This window comes from Pongo pygmaeus, chromosome 3 (genome assembly GCF_028885625.2).
Source record: "Pongo pygmaeus isolate AG05252 chromosome 3, NHGRI_mPonPyg2-v2.0_pri, whole genome shotgun sequence".
Lineage (NCBI taxonomy): Eukaryota > Metazoa > Chordata > Mammalia > Primates > Hominidae > Pongo > Pongo pygmaeus.
The window spans coordinates 100,462,051-100,486,246 of NC_072376.2; the positions used below are offsets into that span (position 1 = coordinate 100,462,051).

The window sequence follows — 24,196 nt, forward strand, 5'->3', positions numbered from 1 at the left end:
GATCACGTCTTGTTCATCTTCATGCCCAATACCTTGTTCCATAAATATGAATGGATTACAATTCTAAACTCTTAACTCTGCCCCAAGACAGTTCTGAGAGGTAGTAAGTCATATAACACTTGAAGAGGACTGTTCTTGGCCTAATTACATTAGGTTATAAGATGACAGGTGAGGGAGCCAAACCAGGGGGCCTGGAAATTATTCATACATCTCTAGATACAGTATACAAATTGTGTGTATTATGTGTATTTACTGTGTCATTGATTGCTTCAGATGAACTCCCACACACACTCGTGTTTGGATCATTATTACCTACCCTTCTCCTTAAATAATCTTAATTTCCTATGATGCTTGAAAGGGAAAGAGGGGCCAGGTGTGGTGGTTCACACCTGTAATCCCAGCACTTTGGGAGGCTGAGGCAGGTGTATCACCTGAGGTCTGGAGTTCAAGACCAGCCTGACCAACATGGTGAAACCCTGTCTCTACTAAAAATAAAAAATCAGCTGGGCATGGTAGCACATGCCTGTAATCCCAGCTACTTGGGAGGCTGAAGTGGGAGAATCGCTTGAACCTGGGAGGCGGAGGTTGCAGTGAGCCGAGATCACTCCATTGCACTCCAGACTGGGCAACAACAGTGAAACTCCGTCTCAAAAAAAAAAAAAAAAAAAAGGCAGAGTGGGGGGAAGAGGGCTGCATGAAGGAGAGATTTACTAAATAGTACTTAATCCCAAAATAATTTCTATAGGTTTGAATATGATCCCTGAAATTTATTATAGGTTCAGGTAAGTATTAATCATGGGTATTCAGAACTGTGGTTTAAAAAATGTATAGAACATGTTTCCTTCCCCTTGAAAGGGGGCTAATTATAGGAATTATATTATACCTGCAATCATTAAAGTCCAGAATGAGACAGTACTTGGTAAAGTGCTGAAATTTATAATAAATGCATTATAGCAATCCAGTTAAGGAGGAAGAGCCACCATTATTGAACATTTGTTAAGTGTCAGCCACTGTACTAGATAAATTTTAGTTACTATTTTTATTTAGGCACCAAAAAATCCATGGGATAGTTGGTTATCCCCATCTTACTGAAGAGGAAACTGAAGCTCAGAAAGTTTAAGCAACTTGCACAGGTCGCATAGCAAGTAAGGAGCATGGTCAGGAATCAGACCCTGATCTCCTTTGGTCTACTAAGCTTGTAAAGGATCTTCCCGCCTCCTTCCAAGACCATTCAATATAATCAGTAAATGTCCATGGCAAGGATGTAGTTCAAGTTATAGGGTTCCATTCAAGATTTGATTGGTAGGTGGGAAGCAGAAATGTCTGCGTCAATCAGCATCCTGGAAGAAGGAGATAATGAACTCAAGTGGTGATTAAGGGAAGTTTAATGAAGGGACTGTTTACAGAGATGTGGTGGGGTTAAGAGAACCAACAAGGGGAAGTGATGCACTCAAAAAGTTACCACCTCCAGGCTTTAGGGGATTGGGGGAGGGAGTGGCACAGTGTGAACCTAGTGTGGTTGTGAGAAAAGGGATTCCCTCAGCAGCCATGGCCAAGGTTAGAGTCTCCACTGCCAAATTGCATCCAGGTGGTGAAGGAATGGAGAATAGGGGTGGGGTAACAAACTCTGACCTCGGTATCCCCAAAGGGCAAAGGATTCCAGGTGGTACAGTTCATAAAGATTAGCCTCAGGGCACAGAACAGGGCAGAGAAGAATGGAGAATTGATCTGGAGAAAACAAACAATGGCTTGCCCATGTTACTGCAGGGAGAGCAGACGGTGTGCACAGCAGGAGGGTGGGGAGCCCAGCATATAGCTGTGTTGCGGCCTGTGCAAATCAGCCTCACTGGCATGGAGGATCTGAGCCGAGAGGTGGTGAAAGATGAAATCGAGTAGGCATGTTGGTAGTCCTAAATATCAAGTAAACGTTCCTGATCTTACATTGATACCCAATAGTAAGCCAATTTTGTTTCACATAAGCCAATATTAATATTACATATTTCTTTTATAAGCCAGAGATATAGGGAGATATCCTAGAAGAATGATAGGGGAAAATAAGGCAAGGGTGAGAGAAGACCTTGTGTGGATATTTGTCCAAAATGTTTATCCACAGGAACAATCCCTTCGTGAAGGCTGCTGGTGTGTGAATGTGTGCCGGTTCCTTGGGGCGTTCATTTGGATCTTTCTGTGTTCCAGTGACCTACGGCATGATGAGCTCCAATGTGTACTACTACACCCGGATGATGTCACAGCTCTTCCTAGACACCCCCGTGTCCAAAACGGAGAAAACTAACTTTAAAACTCTGTCTTCCATGGAAGACTTCTGGAAGGTATTTGCAAATAACTTTGAAAGTACCTCTCTATCACAGAAAATTGTGCATTTGGCTTCATCATTTCAATGCATGAGTATCAACAGGACCTGCTTTGCATTTAACACTGTGTGAGACCTAAGTTATGGTGAGTTGTTAGAAGTTACTGTTCCTACTCTCAAAGAGGGGTAAACTAACATTGAGAACTTTGCCTGTGCCTTGCACTGTGCTGAGTGTTTCATATCTTACCTTATTTAATTTCTATAGTCTAATTCTATAAGGTAAGTACTAAGAGTATGCCCTAGTTTGTTAATGAGGAAAATGAGATTCAGGATGCTTAAATGCATATGGTCACATGGCTAGGGAACAAGAAAAATTGATTTTTTTCTAGCCTGACAGCTACTTCTTCATCCTAGTTTGTAATTCATTCCATGAGTCAAGATTCAATAAATATTTATTGAGAATCTCCTAGAATGTAAGGCCAATGAAGGGCAGTGTGGTTTCTTCTGTCTTGCTTCGCCTTTTGTGTTTTGTCTCTTTGTTGATGATGGCATGTATCCCCAGCTCTTAGAACAGTGCTTGATACAAAGTAAGCACATTCTTTCAAAGGTCTGCTGTTGGTGGGGCTTGGTGATTCACGCCTGTAATCCCAGCACTTTGGGAGGCCAAGGCAGGAGGATTGCTTTAGCCCAGGATTTTGAAACCAGCTGGGCACAACATAGTATGACTTTGTCTCTCCAAAAAAATTAAAGAATTAGCAGGGTGTGGTGGCACACACCTGTAGTCCCAGCTACTCAGGAGGCTGAGGTGGGAGAATCACTTGAGCGATTGCTTGAGGTCAAGGCTGCAGTGAGCCATGACCGTGCTACTGCATTCCAGCCGGGGCAACAGAGTGAGACCCTGTCTCGAAAAAAAAATCCAAAAAAAAAAAACCAAAAACAAACAAAAAAGGTCTGCTGTTGGGAAGTTCAACCCAATCCAGCCCCTTCCCAAGTTGTCACAAATTCCAACATGGTTAACAGTATAGCAATGAGTGATACCACAGGAAAAATATTAAACTGATCTGAGGGATATGGGGCTTGGAATCTAAGAAAATTGGAAGGGAAATTGAGAAGGAAATTATTATTTCTCCTTGGGGAGATAGTTTCTGAAATTCTTACTACACCCTGGGGTCAGAGCTGTTGATTTTAAGGATAGAGACAACTGGGTCACAGGAAACTATTCATATATAGAAGTACTTGGCATCCAAAACCACACTTGTATAATATGAATCTTTCACCATCTGAGTAGGGCAAATCAGTCTATCTCTGTTGATCATCTGACAAGGATAGCACACTGAGAAATAGATCTGTCTTCCCTACAGGCATAGCTAGTTGTACAAACTAACAAGAGACTTTTGTATACACATTCCATGATGATAAATGCCAATCTCTAAAGGGACGAGGAGGGATTGGAGAGTTCGCCATACAGCAAAATAGTCTAGACAGGTGAAAGGTCTATCAGATGCCAGGCTGGTAATCAAAACTGTAGCCTTTTCTCTAAACCAAGTTTAGAACCATGATTATGTGGGACATTATTTTAATAACGGAAAGTGGAGTTAATCATGACCCCACCTTTAGTCCAAGAACAAAAATCAGAGCTGCCACGTATTAAGTACCCACTCTGTACCAGGTGCAGTAACTACGCAAAAGATGGGTTTTCCAGATGCAAGAACCTTGGTTCAGAGGACCCTGCTCAAGGCCTCATAGCTAACAAGTGATGGGGCAAGATGCTATCCCAAATCTCTCTGACAACAAAACTCATTCTTATCACTCTACTATTTTCATAGAGTTGCCAAATGCTTGGTTATGCAAACGTTCCAGGCAGGGGCAAGACAGCAGCTGAGCTTGGAACTTTTTCAAAGATGTTTCCTTTGCTTTTAGTTCACAGAAGGCTCCTTATTGGATGGGCTGTACTGGAAGATGCAGCCCAGCAACCAGACTGAAGCTGACAACCGAAGTTTCATCTTCTATGAGAACCTGCTGTTAGGGGTTCCACGAATACGGCAACTCCGAGTCAGAAACGGATCCTGCTCTATCCCCCAGGACTTGAGAGATGAAATTAAAGAGTGCTATGATGTCTACTCTGTCAGTAGTGAAGATAGGGCTCCCTTTGGGCCCCGAAATGGAACCGCGTAAGTGTCTGTGACTCATTGCCACTCGATGATATTCACTCATTTGTTCTCTGACCTCCCACCATTCATTCATTCATTCCCTGACACCTTCACCAAGGCAAAAATAAGTTCAGTGACTCTTCGGTGCTTATATTTAAACCTTGGCCAACTTGACCTTTGACTTCTCAAGTTTTCACTACTTTTTAGCCTTCTTTTAGTTTCTACATGCATATTTTTCAGAAGACTAAATTGTTGACCGTATAACCCCCCAAAAATTAATTATCTGAGCCTTCGAAAATTTCATTTAAGATGCGCTGGGCCCTGTTTTTATAGGTCCAGTAATATCATCCACTAAGTTACTTAAGAGCAAGTTTTCTGGTGCAGGAACTCTTTTTTTATAGGTCTTGCAAACAGTTTTTTGTTCAGAATGGAGTTATTTAATGTGTAAGCTTGTGAGGCAATTTTTTGTTAGGTTTATAGCCCATTTTATTCAAATGTTTGAGATTTTAGGTATATATTTGTACACGTGCATATTTACAGGGGCTTTTTGTACACTTTGGTACCCCTACTTCAAACATCTTGTGTATTAAGGGAGGGCACTTACTATTTTAGAAGTATTGTAGTTATTATAAAGAAACAAGAAGAGCTCCAAGGCCATTTCAGGGTGGGCCTTTGTGGTTGCTGTCCCTGGGTACGTCACTGGTCAGAGTCATCTTCTAAGCTTTGCTCAGCTAATTCTGTCAGTTCATCTAGGTTCTTTTCTTGGAAACTGAGTTGCCCAGAATCCACATTTGTTACTATACAATGGGCAATCACCTTTTCAATTAGTATATTCTTCTTGTACCATCCAGTGTATACTCTATTTAATACCAGAACCCATAAGAAACAAATTTAGTAAAAATCCAGGTTGGGCACAGTTTCTCATGCCTGTAATCCCAGCACTTTGGAAGGCCAAGGCAGACAGATCACTTGAGGTCAGGAGTTCAAGACCAGCCTAGCCAACGTGGTGAAACTGTGACTCTACTAAAAATATAAAAATTAGCTCGGTGTGGTGACATGTGCCTATAGTCACAGCTACTCGGGAGGCTGAGGCAGGAGAATTGCTTGAGCCCGAGTGATGGGGGTTGCAGTGAGCTGAGGTCTCCTCACTGCACTCCAGCCTGGGCAACAGAGCAAGACTCCACCTCAAAAAAAAAAAAAAAAAAAACAAATTTAGTAAAAATCCAGAGCTTTAGAACAAAGGGACTAAGTAGTCTCAAAGGACATTATCATCCAAGTTATGATAGTGATTTTGCTTTCTTTAAAAAAAAAATTTATTACAGATGGAGTCTCTTGATGTTGCCCAGGCTGGCCTCAAACTCCTAGGCTCAAGCAGTCCTCCAGCCTCAGCCTCCCAAGTAGCTGGGACTATAAGAATATGCCACCATGCCCAGCTTTATTTTGCTTTCTAATGTGCCTTTTTGTAGTTCCCGCAAAGCATAAGCATGCCTTCATCTGTGGTACCCTTTCCAATATTTTATTTATCTCACATCACTAATAAGATAAACTTATACAACCACTGCTCTGTGACAGACATTATTTAAGAAGTTATTTCACGCATTATCTCATCTGCCTTCACAAAACAACTCTAAAATAGGTATCATCTCCATTTTATAGATGAAAAAACTGAGGCTCACTTGCCCAAAGTGTCACAGCTAACAAATGGGACTGAGCCAAGATTTAAGCAGCCTGACTCCAAAACCCATGTTTTGTCTACTAAACCTCTTCCATATTAATTCCTCTTTCATATTAATTACGTCGTTAGGGTGGCTTCTCGATGCTCTCAGCTCCCCATCAGTACTTAAGCTTCCTGAGGGCAGGGATTCTATTTTGTTAACTGCTGTATTCTCAAAGCCTTGAACAATGCCTCATATGTAAAGATACTAATAAATATGTGTTGGATGCGTGTATGAATGAGTGATTTCTACTCCAGGGTGGATTGCCAAAGGGGACCTTCCCTGTCATGTCTAAACCATCCCGTTATTCTTCTACATTCTCAAGTCACTCCCATTTCTTCTTCCCTTCAACTCCAAACTTCTTGGAAGAATAGTCTTCATTTGCCACTTCCATTTCCTTACCCTCAATTCACCTCTTAAAGCTTAGGTTCTTGCTTTTGACATCTCACCAGGAAGCTACTAGGGACCTCTAGTTAGCAAATCCACTGAACAAATCTCAGTCTTTATCCCCTTCATCCTGTCTGCAGAAAGTGGCAGTGTTGACTGCTTATTCTTTTGACTTCCACGAAGAACTCTACACTTTGGGATCTTTTAAGTCTGAAACCTCTTTCTCTCACTTCTCTTCTCTTATTCCCAGGTTCTGTATTCGTATCTCCTTCTTTTCTTTCTTTTCTCTCTTTCCCATGACAATCAGATGGCTTCCACTGGCATCTTTATTTGGTGACTCATCATATCTTCAACAATGTGCCAGGCATGTTCCCATTGCTAGAAGTCCCCCCTCTTCTAGCAAGGCCCTTGATGCTGGAGAAACAAAGCAGCAGGAAACAGAAGAAACGTCCTTTCTTCACAGAGCTTGCATTCTAGTGATACAAGACACATTTCTATTCCACCTGGATGTCCCACACCTCTTGTGATTTAATATGCCCCAAACTAAACTCATCGTTTTCTTATGGGATCTGCTCTTTGTTCTGTTAATGGCACTGCCATCTTCCTATTGCCCTGAAAGACTCCAGAGTCATTTTTGAGCCATGTTTCCTCCTTGCCCCAACTTCCAAATCAGTTACCAAGTTCTGCTGGCAGTCACTGTGGTTACAACACTCTCTCACTCCTTCCTTTCCCTTCCCATCTTCACTGAGTGAGTTCAGGCCTCATTACCTCTTGGTTATTGCAGACTTAGCTAATGGAGCTATGTCAGGGGTCCCTAAGACCACCCCCAGGTTCAGTGATTCACTAGAAGGACTCAGCATAGAGGCATCCTTATAGCTAAGGTTTACTATGGTGAAAGGATACAAAAGAAAAGGCACATGGCAATATCTGGGGAAAACCTGGTGTAGGCTTTCAGGAGCCCTTTCCCAGTGAGGTCACATAGGATGTGCTGAATTTCTCCAGGAACAAGTTGTAGCAACATGTGTGAAATGTCTATCAGAGAGATTAATAGAGACTCAGTGCCTGGGGTGTTCACTGGGTACTGGTACTGGTTTATGACTAGCATGTGCCAAAATTCCCGACTCTCAGAAGGAAAGCAGGTGTTGAGTGTAAGCCACATTGCTTATACAAATAGCACAGGCACAGCAAGCCTCTCTTACCGGTCAGGGAAAGTTGAATACCAGTGCAGGGAGCTGTTTATCAGTCAAGTTCCCAGATGCCAGCCAAAGTTCAACCCTGCAAACAGGCCTTCCTAAAGAAAGGCCATCTCAGGCCTGCTGTGTTAACTCTTTTCTGCACATAAGCCCTCTGTTCCTCCCCACTCCAGTCTTCCCTGCTGCCACCAGACCAGCCCTGTTGTGTGCCTCTTAGAACTTTCCCTTCACAGACTCCTTCATGTTTGCCCTTCACAAGCTGACCACGGACCACCTTTCAATCTACCATTCTTTATCTTATGGGAGCCAAACTGAACTACTTCTCGACCAGTGGCTCACGGTTGAAAATGCCTTTCCCATTTGTATTAGTCTGCTCTCACGCTGCTGATAAAGACATACCTGAGACTGGGCAATTTACCAAAGAAAGAGATTTAATGGACTTGCAGTTCCACATGGCTGGGGAGGCCTCACAATCATGGTGGAAGGCGAGGAGCAAGTCACGTCTTACGTGGATGGCAGCAGGCAAAGAGAGAGAGCTTGTGCCGGGAAAATCCTGCTTATAAAACCATCAGATCTCGTGAGACTTACTCACTATCATGAGACCAGCATGGGAAAGACCTGCCCCCATGATTTAATTACCTCCTACCGGGTTTCTCCAAGAAAACATGGGAATTGTGGGAGTTATAATTCAAGATGAGTTTGGTTGGGGACACAGCCAAACCATATCACCATTCACCTGTGCAAGTCCAGACCCTACTCACCTTTCACGGCTCAGGTCCAACACAACTTCTTCCTAAAGCCTTTTCTAATCCGTCCCTCCATCGCCCGATCCCCAAATAAGGACAGCTTTCCTCTGATCTGCCAGCCTAATTTCTTTACTCTTTTGCTTCTTATTATTATACACCTTGTATTTTACTTGTTTAATTATAACTCTTATTTCCCTACTTGCTATAAATTTGGGAGGGAAAGAATCTTTATATCCTCATTAGTGCTAAAGAAGCATCTGTTTTCTAAGAGATCCTCTGAATATTTGTGGATGAAATTCCCAAATGCTGACAATGCCACTTGATGAACTTGTCCCTCTTTTGGCTGTAATTTTCTCTGGGGACCTCAAGTCGTCTAGTCCCTGAGCACAGTTACCCAGAGAAGGCAGCCGTATAAACTGAGCAGAGGCTCTAGAGCAGAGCAGAGGCTCTAGGGACAGACAGCCCTGGCATTGGTCCCGAGTCTGCCCTCAAAAGCTTTGGGACTGCATTGACCTCACTAAGCCTCAGGACCCTCATTCTTAAAGAGGCTAATAACAGTATGAGAATTAACCAAGAAAACACTTATGAACTGCCATGTCAGGCACATTAACCAGCTTGATAGGCCTTAATACATACTTTATTTTACAAGGAACCAGCTGTCCTTGTAATTGCCTCAAGTGTTCCACTGATTGTAACTGTTTGTTTTTTGGTTTTGTTTTGAATCAGTTGGATCTACACAAGTGAAAAAGACTTGAATGGTAGTAGCCACTGGGGAATCATTGCAACTTATAGTGGAGCTGGCTATTATCTGGATTTGTCAAGAACAAGAGAGGAAACAGCTGCACAAGTTGCTAGCCTCAAGAAAAATGTCTGGCTGGACCGAGGAACCAGGGCAACTTTTATTGACTTCTCAGTGTACAACGCCAACATTAACCTGTTCTGTGTGGTCAGGTGTGTACTGAGGACATGCATCCCTCCTATTTCTGTGTAGTTGTACATACATCCTATTCTGGGGTTAGCCAGAAAAACCTTTGCCTGCAGTTAGCTACATGAGGATGCCAAGGACCCAGATGGATAGCAAGGGAGGGGTAAAAACTGAAGGCTTACCAAAATAAAGGATATTTGAGGAAGGGAGTTGGGATCCTAGAATATTATGAGTTGGAAAGAACCATAACTCTGGTCCAAGTTCATCTCAATGCTGGAACTTTTCCAGAAAAAGTATTGTGTTTTTCTAACATCTGTCCTTACCCATTATAAGGTGGTCAGTGCCACATGTTCCATCACCAAGTCCCCCGGCCATCAAATCTTGACTCATTTCCTGGAGTTTCTCACTCTCAGATGAGCCTCTGCTATTAGCACACAAGCACAGTAATTGGAGTGCTTGTAGGATGCTCAGTAGGATACCCAGGTTACCTGCTCATGCTCAGGGCTACCAAAGGCACATAAAGTTCCTTCCACAGATCCTGGGATGTTGCCATGATGACCCCTCTGGGAGATAGTAACGAAAATGACAAAGATTCCACTGGCTTCTCTGGGACTCTTCTTCATTCATTTATTCAGCAAACATTTACTGGACACTTAATATGGGCTAGGCATTGTTCTTGGCTCTTGGGACATGTCAGCAAACAAAATAAAGATCCCCGCCTTTGCAGAGCTTGCATCCAACCAGGAGGAGACAGAGAATAAACATTAAACAATAAATAATACAAATAAATAATGTAGTATATTAGAAGGTAATAGGTACTATTAAAAAGATAGAAAAAGCAGAGCAAGAGGGAGTCAGAGTTCACCCACTTTAATCTTCCTGGTGAGCATGTCAGCAACACCCAAACATCACTAACATGGATTATTGCGTGTATATTTTACACGCAAGATAAGAAGGGTTTATTCTCATAATAGTCTTTGTCATCATTCTTGAGGTTAAGTTCAGTTCTGCTTTACGTGGCTTGTTGGATTGTCCCAGTCCTTGTATTTAACAATGTTTGCAGAAAATAGTACCACATTAAATCAATTATAGGTTATCCCTTATCCAAAATGCTTAAGACCAGAAAGTTTGAGATTTAAGATTTTTTTCAGGTTTTGGAATGTCTGCATATATATAATGAGATATCTTGGGGATGGGACCCAAGTCTAAACACAAAATTCATTTATGTTTCATAAATGAAACTTCATGCACATAGCCTGAAGGAAATTTTGTTTTTCCTTTCGGGATGTTGAATAAACTGTTGTGTGCCTGCCTGTTGACAGTGACCTGTCACATGAAGTCAGGTGTGGAATTTTCCACTCGTGCTGTCATGGCGGTGCTCAGAAAGTTTGGGATTTTGAAGCATTTTATATTTCAGATTTTCGGATTAGAAACACTCAAGCTGTCCTTGCTCACAGTGGCCAAAAAAAAAAAAAGAAAGAAAAGAAATACTCAACCAGTAGTCCAGTAGTAGTTATCACTAGAAATGAATGAAAATCTATTGCAGTTATTATTGAGTTTTTCATAATTATTCCAGTGCAGATAAAAAGAAAAGAATAAAAAGAAAGAGAATAAAAACAGAGAGGCAACTCTGATATTTTAGTAAATTCTATTTATAGAAGGTCTTGAGTATTTCTTTTGCCTCCTCCCTTACTTTAAGAATGAACATTGTTAAGACAACTGCTTCATTTCTCTATACTGTTTTTCTAAGTTTCTGGAAGTGGTTGACTACTGCAGGGCCAGAATGGGCCAGAGAAATGACTTGACAGTTGAAGGCCACTTCCTTCCCTTTTGAGTTCCCAATGAAGCTGTCACATACAAGGCTGTTGGCTTCAGAGTTGCTCTCCTGAGTTTTTGGTTCTCACCCCTACTCTCTAACACATCAAATAGGAAAGAAAGAACAGGAGAACTGACAATGAAAAGGAAGGAAAATTTTCACACTTCTCTGACCAGTTCTAATTTACCATAGTCCTGTTGTTACTTGATTATTGCTCATGCATGTGTCCTGGATGCTCAGGTTCCAGGTGCAGCTACCTGTCCTGTAATGGCAGGGATAATGATGGCTAGTAGCTGACTAAAGGGCTTTTAAATGTCTCAAAATGAAGCAACTAGAGATTCTATTTCTAGTTAGATAAGGAGTCTGTATCGTTAATTGAATCACCCAGCTTTCTCAGTGTGACATCTACAAAATAGGCATTTGACAAGAAAAAAACCTTCAGTCCAGTTATGGTAAAGCAGTAAAGATCAGAGCCATCAGTATGGATATAAAACAGTATATATTTTAGACAATCAGACATCTATTGAGTTCCCACCTATTAACTGTAAGGCTCTGGGAAGAAGAGAGAAAAGTACCCTGGAGGACAAACTATTTGATGCTATTCAGGTGTTACCTAATGAATGAATGAGAGACTCAGTTCCTGTCTTTATATATGTACAAAATATATCCTACTTCTCAACCAGATTACACATGTTTTGAGTGGATGGCTTATATTTCTTTATATTCTTCATGTTGTCTAGTAGAAGGATTTGAATTTAATAGAAGTCCTAGGGCCAGGCACGGTGGCTCACTCCTGTAATTCCAGCACTTTGAAAGGCCCAGGCAGGAGGATGATTTGAGCCCAGGAGTTTGAGACCAACCTGGGCAAAAGGGCAAGACTCAGTCTCTGCCGAAAAAAAAAAAAAAAAATTAGCTGGGCATGGTGCTGCACACTTATAGTCCCAGCTACTCAGGAGGCTAAGGCAGGAGAATCCCTTGAGCCTTGGAATTTGAGGCAGCAGTGAGCTATGATTGCAACACTGCACTCCAGCCTGGGCAACAAAGCGAGTCCCTGTCTATTAAAAAAATAATAACAGAAGTCCTAGAAAAGTTTGTGTGTTGATTTACTTTTACATTAAAAGTATATGGCATGTTGAGCAGCGTAAATATAGAAAAGTATAGGGAAGAGTGAGCAGGAAGTACTCCTTTGGGACTGAAAGACCTCAGGAAGTCTTATTCCTTTGATGGCACAAAATTCTACAAGTATGGAATTATTAGCTATGATAAAAATGTTTTGCCATTAGTTTGGGGGGACTTGTGGTAGCAGTTTCATTACCTTGTAACGCACGAACAGAATAGATGGACATCCATTCCTGGCTATATTCATGTGTTGTCGTTGTTGTTGTTGTTATTGTTTTAATTGTTCTTATTTACATGCAGGTTATTGGTTGAATTCCCAGCAACAGGCGGTGTGATTCCATCTTGGCAGTTTCAGCCTTTAAAGCTGATCCGATATGTCACAACTTTTGATTTCTTCCTGGCAGCCTGTGAGATTATCTTTTGTTTCTTTATCCTTTACTATGTGGTGGAAGAGATATTGGAAATTCGCATTCACAAACTACACTATTTCAGGAGTTTCTGGAATTGTCTGGATGTTGTGATCGTTGTGGTAGGTTTGAGAACACCACCAAATTTCCTATTCTGTTCTACAAGCATGTTAACTAGAGTCTTTGATCTCCTCAGCATTGTGGATCTTGATATTCCCAAAAAAGAATCTAAAAGTCCCCCTCAATTATGTCAACTTCTGTTACTAATTATTTTCTCATTTTGCATGAGTAACTTTTCTGAGTATGAAGTGGAGAGGTATTTACAGTATGCTTTCAGCCACGCTAATAACAAGAATATCTTAGTAATTTATATTTGGCTTTAGTATGCCATATGAGATGTGGAGGAGAAAACAGTTTTTTTCCTTCATTTTTTTCACTAATGATATTTTTCTTCAACTGCTGGTAAAAATCAATTTATATTTTCCTGCACATGTGTAAAGTTACAGCAAGAAAAGCTTGTCGGCCAGGTGTGGTAGGTCATGCCTGTAATCCCAGCACTTTGGGAGGCCAAGGCAGGAGGATCACTTAAGCCCCGGAGTTCAAGACCAGCCAGGGTAACATAGTGAGACCCTGTCTTTACAAAAAAAAAAAATTGTAATTAGTCAGGCATGGTGTCACACACCTGTAGTCTCAGCTATTCCAGAGGCCGAAGTGGGAGGATCATTTGAGCCCAGGAGGTTGAGGCTGCAGTGAGCTATAAATGCACCACTGCACTGCAGCCTGGGTAACAGAGTGAGACCTTGCCTCGAAAAGAAAAGAAAAAAGAAAAATTATCCTGAAAATATTTTGGGCGGCAGAGAAAACTTTCTGCGGTTTAAAATTTTCTACAAATAGTCTACAGAGTCCAAAATGTAAGTTATATTCATCAAAGTTTTCTGTATGAGGTACAAGAAATCAAAGGCAGGCCTTGCATGGTGGCTCATACCTATAATCCCAGCACTTTAGGGAACTGAGGTGTGAGGATCACTTGAGGTCCAGAGTTTGATACCAGCCTGGGCAATGTAGTGAGACCCTATCTCTAAAAAATAAAGATAAAAAATAAATCAAAGACAGAGTCATAATCGAGACCATGACACCATGTAAATTCTGTGTCTGCCCTTGACTCTATTATAACTTGTAAGATTTTTTTCAAGACATTTTCCCTTCATCCTTATCACTTAATTAAGCATCAGTCACTTCCTTCCTGTGGCTTCAGTGTATAAAAGAATTTTTACAAGCTTTTCTCCCTTCAGCAATAACAGGTAACATTTCGCTAAGTCCAATTGTACATTTAAGCATATAACAACATGCTTAATTATTAGATGCTTACAAGCTTTGCTTGGCATAGGTGTACCATGTATTATTCTATGTCTTTCCTTCCCACTATCCTATGATAGCCATTACCTTCTGAAATCTCAGTAAATGATGCACTACCCTGTTAGTATTCTTTCTTCTGTTAGCCCTCCTCATGAGAATTATTCTTTCCCTCATCCCACTCCTAAAAATTCATTTGGCCTTTGTGAAGTATTTAGATCAAGTCATTATTAAACTATTCCCCACTAGAATTATTAATAGTTGATAAAATACGGAAAATACATTATTCATATGTGAGTGAAAGAATACTTAAAGCATAAAAAAGAATATATGAGCATATATTGCATGGCAATAACTGTATTAGCAGCAATAATAATTGTAATAGTAATAATAATAATGGCTAACACCTTAGAAGCTACTGTGTTAGGCATTTCCGGGTGCTTTTCATGGTACAGAAGCTCATTTGTTCCTCATACTAACCCTCTTCACTACTCTGCTACTGCCTCTCAAGCCATGGATATGTGCACTTTAGAAAGAGTTTTTACTTAAAGTAAAAATTCCTGTAGAATAGATGTGTTGACCCCATCAGACCGTGATGCAGTTAGAAGTGCATCCTGTCTTTTATGATGGCCATGTAACATCACACAGATCAAGGTAAACCCTTGATCCCCAAATTCTCAATGTATTAATAATGAACAGAGTTACACAAGAATTTTAGCATTTAAGGAAACAGGAGAGACAATAATACTGGAAATAATTTTTCAGAATATTTCTGTTTGGATTGATGGCAGAGTGCAGGCCATATACATTGACAATTATTCCAGAACACAATTATTGTTTGGAACTATAAGGATGCAAACCCTGCCTCTTGGCTTATATGGATTTACTTATGTTTAGGCCATTGAAATAATGGTAAAAAGGTAAGTATGATATGCTAATTAACAACAGACTTCCTTTTTAGTTTTTTAACCAAAGAACTCAATATCAACAAAAGACTAGTCAGTGGTATTCACCCTTTTTGATCATACACACCTATCAGTGAAAGTTTGACTACACACCCTAATGTATTATCTTTATTTGTAAATTGTGTGCCTACTTTGGTGTAACAGGTACATCCGTAAAACATACACATACATAGAATTTTAAAGATTGGGATAAAAGTTAATACAAACAGAATTCCAAAACTTTCTTACCACCTACCTAGAAGTTGTAACGTTTTTTTCCCATAGCCCAGTGAATTGCCTTGTGCCCGCTTTGGCGACCAGTAGGAAAAAAGACGACGATATCATGGAAATTGTCTCTTTGGCTCAACAGCCACAGCATTTTGCAAGAATTTCTTTGAAAACTTGCTTCACTGTGCTTTTCAATTTTTTTTTTAAACAGCGCTTAATACTGCCGGACAACAATTCAGACAGTGTGCTTTTTGTTTATAAAGAACAAGGAAGGGCTACTGGAATCCCACTTGTCCTTTGAAACATTTGCTGACCAAGTGTAGAAGTGAGGACATGCTTTCTGCTCACCCACAAAACACACCCTGTGCTCCACTGGACCTTCAAACCAATGGAAAGAGCCAACACTTTTTGTTTTATCTAGCCAAAATTTGCTTATGCTTACCCAAAACCTGAAAAGAAATTATATTCTAAATATAAATATAATCACATCTTGAAATCACTTTGAAATTTTCTTTATTTTCCTTTTTTGTTTCCCCAACATATGTTCTGAAGTACACAGGCTGCATCAGTCAGCCATTTGTCCTGAGCAATAGTCTTTCAAAACTAGCAGAATTACTTGAAAAAAAAGAAGACTATTAAGAAATTTAAACTCAAATAATTTATTGACCACTTGCTAGGTTTTACAGGGTAAAATTTTTTTTTTTTTTTTTTTTTTTTTTTTGAGACGGAGTCTCACACTGTCACTCAGGCTGGAGTACAGTGGCATGATCTCGGCTCACTGCAAGCTCTGCCTCCTGGGTTCATGCCATTCTCCCTCCTCAGCCTCCTGAGTAGCTGGGACTACAGGTGCCCGCTACCACGCCCGGCTAATTTTTTGTATTTTTAGTAGAGACAGGGTTTCACCATGTTAGCCAGGATGTTCTCAATCTCCTGACCTCGTGATCCGCCCACCTCAGCCTCCCAAAGTGCTGGGATTACAGGCGTGAACCACCACGCCTGGCCTGACTAATTCATTTATTCAACAAGTGTTTTCTGAGCACCTACTATGTACTTGGCACTGTTCTAGGCACTGGGGATATAGGAATGAACAAAATCACCCAAATCTCTGCCCTCCCAATTTTCTGGTATGGAGAGAAAGTTCTTTTGTAGATAGGGATGAGAATCCCACAGAAAACTCAGGAGTGATGTAACAATGCAAATGCTTACAAAATCTCTTTCCTCATCTTTCATTCCCTATTTGGAAGGAAAGGTTTCAAAGACATTGATGTTGTATAAATGACCATCTTCATAATTTTATAAACATTTGTCCTGTGCAGAGTAAAAACAACTGGACTGCATAACAAATTATACCTAGTGAGAGTTGGGTAAAGAGTTACCATTGGATCCAGTCCACCAACCCAAATGTTTTTCTACATGTATTAGCTGAGATGAGCTCCTCATCTCAGGAGAAGCCTATTCCCACTACAGGCCTTCTTGAGCCTGCTGTGTTCATCATTCCCACCACCAACACAAAAATACGAGATTGGCTCTGGAAATCCTTCACAGATAAGGAAGGAAAGGAAGATGATGAGGTTGGCTTTTTAGCTGTGATCAGCAACCAGGCTGGTCTTTGCTATGAGAATCAATGGGACCATGATCTCGATGGTCATCTCAGGAAGGGAGGGCTAATGAAGTGGTCTCTGGCCATGATTCCTAAGAAGAGAGAATGGACAGCAAAGATCGCAGCACCTGCCACAGCCCACCTGCTGCAGATTCAGACCCCTTGGTGGGGCCAGGTTGTTATGACTAACCCCTAGCACTGTCTACATTTAGTGGTGATGGATGCCAAGGAGGAGGCAGTGTCCCCTTGGATCTGATTGTAAAGCTTAGAACCAAAGCATATGTGGAAAGTTGTAGGGTCATGAGTTAAGGGACAGAAATGAGCAAGAGAGAAGCCGTTGGCTCGTATATTCCCACTGCAGGCCTTCTTGAGCCCTCTGTGTTCATCATTCCCACTGTCTTTCAAGCCCAAGCTCATTCTTTGTTCTCATGGGCACTCATTTTTAGGATATCTTTTGTCCTTCTTCACTTTATGTTGTGTGATACCAACTCTTTAGTAGTTTTTTGTATTATTTAACTTCGTGTGTTTATCTGCTCTTGAGTCTCGAGGGCGGGATTTATGCAGTTTACTTCTGTTTATTCCTCTTAGCCCTTGCACAATGCTGTATACATAGACATCTACTATATTTTTGCTAAACAGAGCAAAGAATGGCTGACAATTGGAGAATGAAGAGAAACCGAAAAATTTTAAATTTAAAAATCACAAAAACAGAAAGCAGGATGAAGGCAAGAAAGCAAGAGGGTGGAAAGTGATTAAAATGAAGGTGGCAGAAAAAACAGAAAGCATTCCTCTTTGAGTTTGAGTCTGTTATAGTGTGATCTCCTGTGTACGCATGTGCGTGTGTGTAATGCATATGTGCACACGCATGCATGCATGCCTTCATTGAGTTTCTATTCCGAACTAAGGAAATGCAAGCAATATATTGTTTTACTTATTTTATGGCAGGGCTTAACACTTTCCATGTGAGTGAGTGACTTTTAAGAATGATGTTGGGTAAGTATAATGGTGAGCCCTTATAATTAATACATTGGTGAAGAAAAATATACTAGTCATATTAAGGTAAGTTTCATATTTGTAAAACACTGTAATAAAATATAAATATTTTGCTTTCCAGCTATCAGTGGTAGCTATAGGAATTCACATATACAGAACATCAAATGTGGAGGTGCTACTACAGTTTCTGGAAGATCAAAGTACTTTCCCCAACTTTGAGCATCTGGCATATTGGCAGATACAGTTCAACAATATAGCTGCTGTCACAGTATTTTTTGTCTGGATTAAGGTAATTTATAAATTTCATGTTCTACATTTTAAATAATATTTTCTTTAAAAAAATGAGTTCCACAAAATCATGGAATACTTGAATTTGAAATTCAAGTGACCAGCCAAAGCTGCTCGATATTTACTTTGTTTTGAGGACAGGGTCTCACTCTGTCACCCAGGCTGGAGTGCAGTGGTATGATTCCAGCTCATTGCAGCCTCGACTTCCCAGGCCCAAGCAATCCTCCCACCTCATCCTCCGAAGTCACTGGGACTACAGGCATGTGCTGCTATACCCAGCTAATTTTTAAATTTTTTTGTAGAGACAAGTTCTCACTATGTTGCCCAGGCTGGTCTTGAACTCCTGGGTTCAAGTAATCCTCCCACCTCAGCCTCCCAAAGTGCTGGGATTACAGGCATGAGCCACCGTGCCAGTCCTCATATTTTACATATAAAGTAAACTATTGAGACTCATGTGATCATTCCTCTCACTGTCAATGACATACTTCTGCTGTCTGAATTAGTGCAAGATCAGTCCCTATAGGTTTTGTTTAACAAATGCAGTAAGAGGCCTTTCAGTGTGTTAGCTGGGCCTGGGATCCCAGGCTGCTAAGAGATGAGATGAACAGGTGAAGGAAAAGGAACTCAGAGAAAGAGAGGGAAGGAGCAGGTGGAGGGAAGGGGAGAGTTGCTGTACTTGGAAACGCTTGCTGGAAGGGATTGCCTCTTTTCCAGGTAGAGGCTGTAAGGGAAGCTTTACCTAGAATTAAGGTTGGAACAGACACTGCCTCCAAATAGTTCCTTGCTCACTCATTTCCTTATTGTCCCAAGATATAATGTGCATTTCCATGTGTGTGAAAGGTTATGACATTTCATATACAATGAGCCTCAATTCTGGAGATGCAGGAAATTTCAATAATTCTCAGGCAGCAGCTGCCATCCCGTCACCAGCACAGGCTCTGATTGTGCGGTCCAGACAGTAAGTACTAGCCACATGTGCCTATTTAAATTCAAATGTAAATTAGTTAAGCTTAAATACAATTAACACCGCAGTTTCTTGGTCCTACTGGCCACACGTTAAGTGTTCAATGGCTATATGTGGCTACTGTCTAGGACAGTGGAAATGTAGAACATTTCCATCATCACAGAACGTTCTCTTGAAAAGCGCTGTTCTAGAAGGTACGTACCCGTTATTTACTTTTCTGAGTTGGTATTCATACCTAGAAGACCTGAGGTTTATCACAAGACATAGACTTGGACCAGGCGCAGTGGCTCATGCCTGTAATCCCAGCATTTTGGGAGGCCAAGATAGGCAGGTCCCCTGAGCCCAGGAGTTTGAGACCAGCCTGGGCAACATGGCAAAACCTCATCTCTACTAAAAATACAAAAATTAGCTGGGGGTGGTGGCACGCGCCTGTGGTCCTAGCTACTTAGGAGGCTTAGGCAGGAGGATTGCTTGAATCCAGAAGGCGGAGGGTGCAGTGAGCCAAGATCGCACCACTGCACTCCAGCCTGGGCAACAGAGTGAGACCCTGTCTCAAAAAGAAAAAAAAATGCATAGACTTTATCTGTATTTCTCATGCTATTTATTTATTGACATGCTTGTTCAAGAGAAACCATCACTAAAGCACAAAACCTTGATCACAACATAGTAATAATAATAGTAATAATCAAATAGCAAAAATAATAATAGTAATAAGAATGTTCTGTGGTGATGGAAATGTTCTCTATTTCCATTGTCCTAGACAGTAGCCACTAGCCACGTATAGGCATGGAACACTTAACATGTGCCTAGTAGGACCAAGGGACTGAATTTTTAATTGTATTTAATCTTATTTAATTTAAATTTGAATTTAGATAGCCACACATGTTTAGATGGCACAGTCAGAGCCTGTGCTGGTGACAGGATGGCAGGTGCTGCCTGAGAATTACTGAAGTTTCCTTGATTATTATTAGTTTAATAATAATAATCAAGATAGTAATAATAATCAAGATCTCAGCTGGGCACAGTGGCTCACGCACTTTGGGAGGCCAAGGCAGGCGGATCACCTGAGGTCGGGTTTGAGACCAGCCTGGCCAACATGGTGAAACGCTGTCCCTACTAAAAATACAAAAAAAAAAATTAGCTGAGTGTGGTGGCACGTGCCTATGATCCCAGCTACTTGGGAGTCTGAGACAGGAGAATTGCTTGAACCCAGGAAGCAGAGGTTGCGGTGAGCTAAATCCTGCCACTGCACTCCAGCCTGAGCAGCACTTCGTCTCAAAAAAAAAAGAAAAAAAAGATCTCAAATGAATTGGGATTGTATTAAGTAATGTGATTACAGCAATCCTCAAAAAATATTTCACTGTGGCCAGTAACAATGTATAACAGACCTTTAAACTTCTAGAGATTTTCCTACTACATGTGTCTCAGGCTGCTGTGTTTTATTTAGTGCTTCTTTTGGAAATGTCTTGCCCTTCGATACTTTATCATGAAGGTCTTTAAGGCAGGGATCATGACTCTACTTTTTTTTTTTTTTGAGACGGAGTCTTGCTCTGTCGCCCAGGCTGGAGTGCAGTGGCGTGATCTTAGCTCACTGCAACTTCCACCTACTGGGTTCACGCCATTCTCCTGCCTCAGCCTCCCGAGTAGCTGGGACTACAGGCGCTTGCCACCACGCCCAGCTAATTTTTTATATTTTTAGTAGAGACAGGGTTTCACCGTATTAGCCAGGATGGTCTCGATCTCCTGACCTCGTGATCCGCCCGCCTCGGCCTCCCAAAATGCTGGGATTACAGGCTTGAGCCACCGCACCCGGCCTCATGACTCTACTTCTAATATCTCATTATGTGCTCTTCCACTGAGGCTTCTACCTAGAGCTGCACAATCTGGGCAGCCATCCTCAGTGCTTTATCTACCAACATGCTCAATATGGCTTTGCAGGGTTCACTGTCTACCAGCAGGGTTCACTATCTACCAACATGCTCAATATTTCTTTGCAGTCAGGCAGAGCAGGCTTTGCAGTTCAGGCAGAGCAGCTGGCTGCAGGCCCCAGCTGACTCCTGGGGATAGAATGCCAATATTTCAGACATTGCAGAGATTTGAGGCAATGTACATAAAGCCATCCACATATAACTGATGCACAATAAATGACAGTTAATATTATGCAACAAGAATTTCCTGGGGGGTTTTATAATTAATTTTTATTTGTGTGGAGTTTTTTCCCTCTTTTTTACTTTAATCCTTTTTGGGGGGAAAGCATCACTAGTCACAGTTCACGGCAGCCTCGACCTCCCAGGCTCAAGCAACCCTCCCACCTCAGCCTCCTGAGTAGCTGAAACCACAAGTGTGTGCCACCACACCTGACTAATTTATTTTTATTTTTTTAGTGAAACAGAATCTTGCCATATTGCCCAGGCTGATCTTAAACTCATGGGCTCAAGCGATCCTCCTGCCTCAGTCTCCCAAAGTGCCGGGATTATAGATGTGAGCCACTGCACTCAGCCTTTTTTTTTTTTAATTGTAGATAGCATAAAACCTACCGTTTTAACCATGCTTAAGTGTACAATTCAGTGGCATTAAGTACATTCACAATGTTGTACAGCCATCGCCATTATGCTGCATTATTTTCAGAACTTTTTCATTATTCTAAACTGAAACTTTGTATCTATTGAACACTAACTCCCAATTCCCCCAGTCCCTGGTAACCTCCATTCTACTTTCTGTCGCTGTGAGTTTGACTATTCTAAATACCTCATTTAAGTGTCATACAGTATTTGTCCTTTTGTGTCAGGCTTATTTCACTTTGCATAATGTTTTCAAGGTTCATCCATGTTGTAACATGTCAGAATTTAATTTCTTTTCAGAATGAAATAATGTTTTATTATATACAGTCACACCACTTTGTTTATCCATTCCGCTATTGATGTCTTCTCTCTCTTACAGCTCTTCAAATTCATCAATTTTAACAGGACCATGAGCCAGCTCTCGACAACCATGTCTCGATGTGCCAAAGACCTGTTTGGCTTTGCTATTATGTTCTTCATTATTTTCCTAGCATATGCTCAGTTGGCATACCTTGTCTTTGGCACTCAGGTCGATGACTTCAGTACTTTCCAAGAGTGTATGTAAGTATATATGAAATTAAGAAGAAAAAATTAATCAGAGTTGTCACTGCTTCTCAAGAATAAATCTTCATATGAGGTTGCTATGTGACCACCGATTATTTAAAACTAGTTATTTTAAATAAGAATTAATTACCTTTTCCCAAAACACTGATCTACCAATGCAAAGAAGACAGTGCATCCTGAAATGCTGATGCTTAAGATAGCAGCCCAAAGTAGTAAAATATAGTTAACAGCGATAGGAAGCCAACACTGTTCTGAAGACTGAGGTTTTCTTTGCACCAAATGCAGATGGTAGCTTCTAGAAGGCTGTTTGCCTATACTCTTACTCCTGTTGAATATTGTTGCCATATATTTAGAACTTCAAGTTATTTTCTAAGGAAAGAAACAAGATATTTCTAATATTCTAAGGTAAACTCAGACCAGTACAAGAATTTTCAGGTTTTTTTCCAAAGATCCCAAATGCGAAATAAAACAACAAAAAGCAGCCAGTGTCAGATTTCTATGCCATTTAGAAAGGAGTTAATTTAAAAAGGAATGGAAGTAATAGGGTTTTGTGCATAGATATCTCTAATTAATATTGCTGTTGATAAAAGTGATTTTGCTAAGACCCAGCACTGACAACACTTGGCCACTTTGATCCCATTTTAAGTACTTGTCAGAATATTGGATCCTTGAACACAAACCATTTTGGGTTTTTTGGGGGTTTTTTGTTTGTTTTTTTGTTTTGTTTTGTTTTTGAGGCAGGGTCTTGCTCTGTTGCCCAGGCTGGAGTGCAGTGGTGCAATCATAGCTCACTGCAGCCTTGAACTCCTAGGCTCAAGCAATCCTGCTGCCTCAGCCTGCTGAGTAGCTGGGACTACAAGTGTATGCCACCATGCCTGGTCAATTTTTTACTTTTTTTATGAGAAGGGATCTCACTGTGTAGCCCAGGGTGGTATTGAAATCCAGGGCCTCACACTGTCCTCTCACCTCAGCTTCCAAAAGTACTGAGATTACAGGCATGAGCCACCACACCAGGCCCTGTTTTTTTTTTTTTTAAGAAATTTTTTAACTTTAGACCCAGGGTGACTGTTGTCAAGGTTTAGAGTTAACATGTTTTACCTAGATTATGTGTTGAAATGTTATAGCCAATTGCTTTATAAGTTATTGAATAATAATTGTATTTTCTTTTTTTTTGAGATGGAGTCTCGTTCCATCGCCCAGGCTGGAGTGCAGTGGTGTAATCACAGCTCACTGCAACCTCTGCCTCCCGGGTTCAAGCGATTCTCCTGCCTCAGTCTTCCAAGTAGCTGAGATTACGGGTGCACGCCACCACGCCCAGCTAATTTTTGTATTTTTAGTAGAGACGGGGTTTCACTATATTGGCCAGGCTGGTCTCGAACTCCTGACCTCGTGATCCGCCTGCCTCGGCCTCCCAAAGTGCTGGGATTACAGACGTGATCCACCGCGCCCGGCCTGTATTTTCTTTTTAACCAAATGGAAATAACCTCTGTAGCAGGAAAGCATTTTATTATTATTGCAGAAGGCTTTAATTGCTGATATAAGTAGCAAGACTTTTTAAATGGGATTGACAATTTTCTATTATTTGGCAGCTACCTATACTGCTAAAAAGGTCCAAAAATATGAAATCATCTTTAAGAAATGTTGCATCAACTACTGGACATTCTTTGTTTTTGTATTGTGGTGTTTTGTTTTATTTTTATAGCTTCACTCAATTCCGTATCATTTTGGGCGATATCAACTTTGCAGAGATTGAGGAAGCTAATCGAGTTTTGGGACCAATTTATTTCACTACATTTGTGTTCTTTATGTTCTTCATTCTTTTGGTATGTACATTTTTATTTATAGTGAGGTTCAATTTAAACTTCATAAATCCTTATCTTCTCTTTTCTCTCACACTTTATGTCCTATCGTTTTTAAATAAAGACCCAGGAA

General features: G+C 40.9%; 1 protein-coding gene across 3 annotated transcripts in view; it reads left to right on the top strand.

The window, feature by feature from the left end:
• The window catches only part of PKD2 (polycystin 2, transient receptor potential cation channel), a 77,742-nt gene that overhangs the window by 34,013 nt on the left and 19,533 nt on the right, over positions 1-24,196 (top strand). For 2 of the 3 annotated variants that reach the window (XM_054484443.2, XM_054484444.2), the window contains 7 exons: positions 2,197-2,330; positions 4,232-4,482; positions 9,229-9,453; positions 12,663-12,891; positions 18,009-18,176; positions 22,080-22,261; positions 23,967-24,087. In XM_054484443.2, the coding sequence (XP_054340418.1) occupies positions 2,197-2,330; positions 4,232-4,482; positions 9,229-9,453; positions 12,663-12,891; positions 18,009-18,176; positions 22,080-22,261; positions 23,967-24,087 (1,310 nt within the window). The remainder of the gene's footprint in view (positions 1-2,196; positions 2,331-4,231; positions 4,483-9,228; positions 9,454-12,662; positions 12,892-18,008; positions 18,177-22,079; positions 22,262-23,966; positions 24,088-24,196) is intronic. The other variant, XM_063663875.1, reaches the window with a different exon arrangement.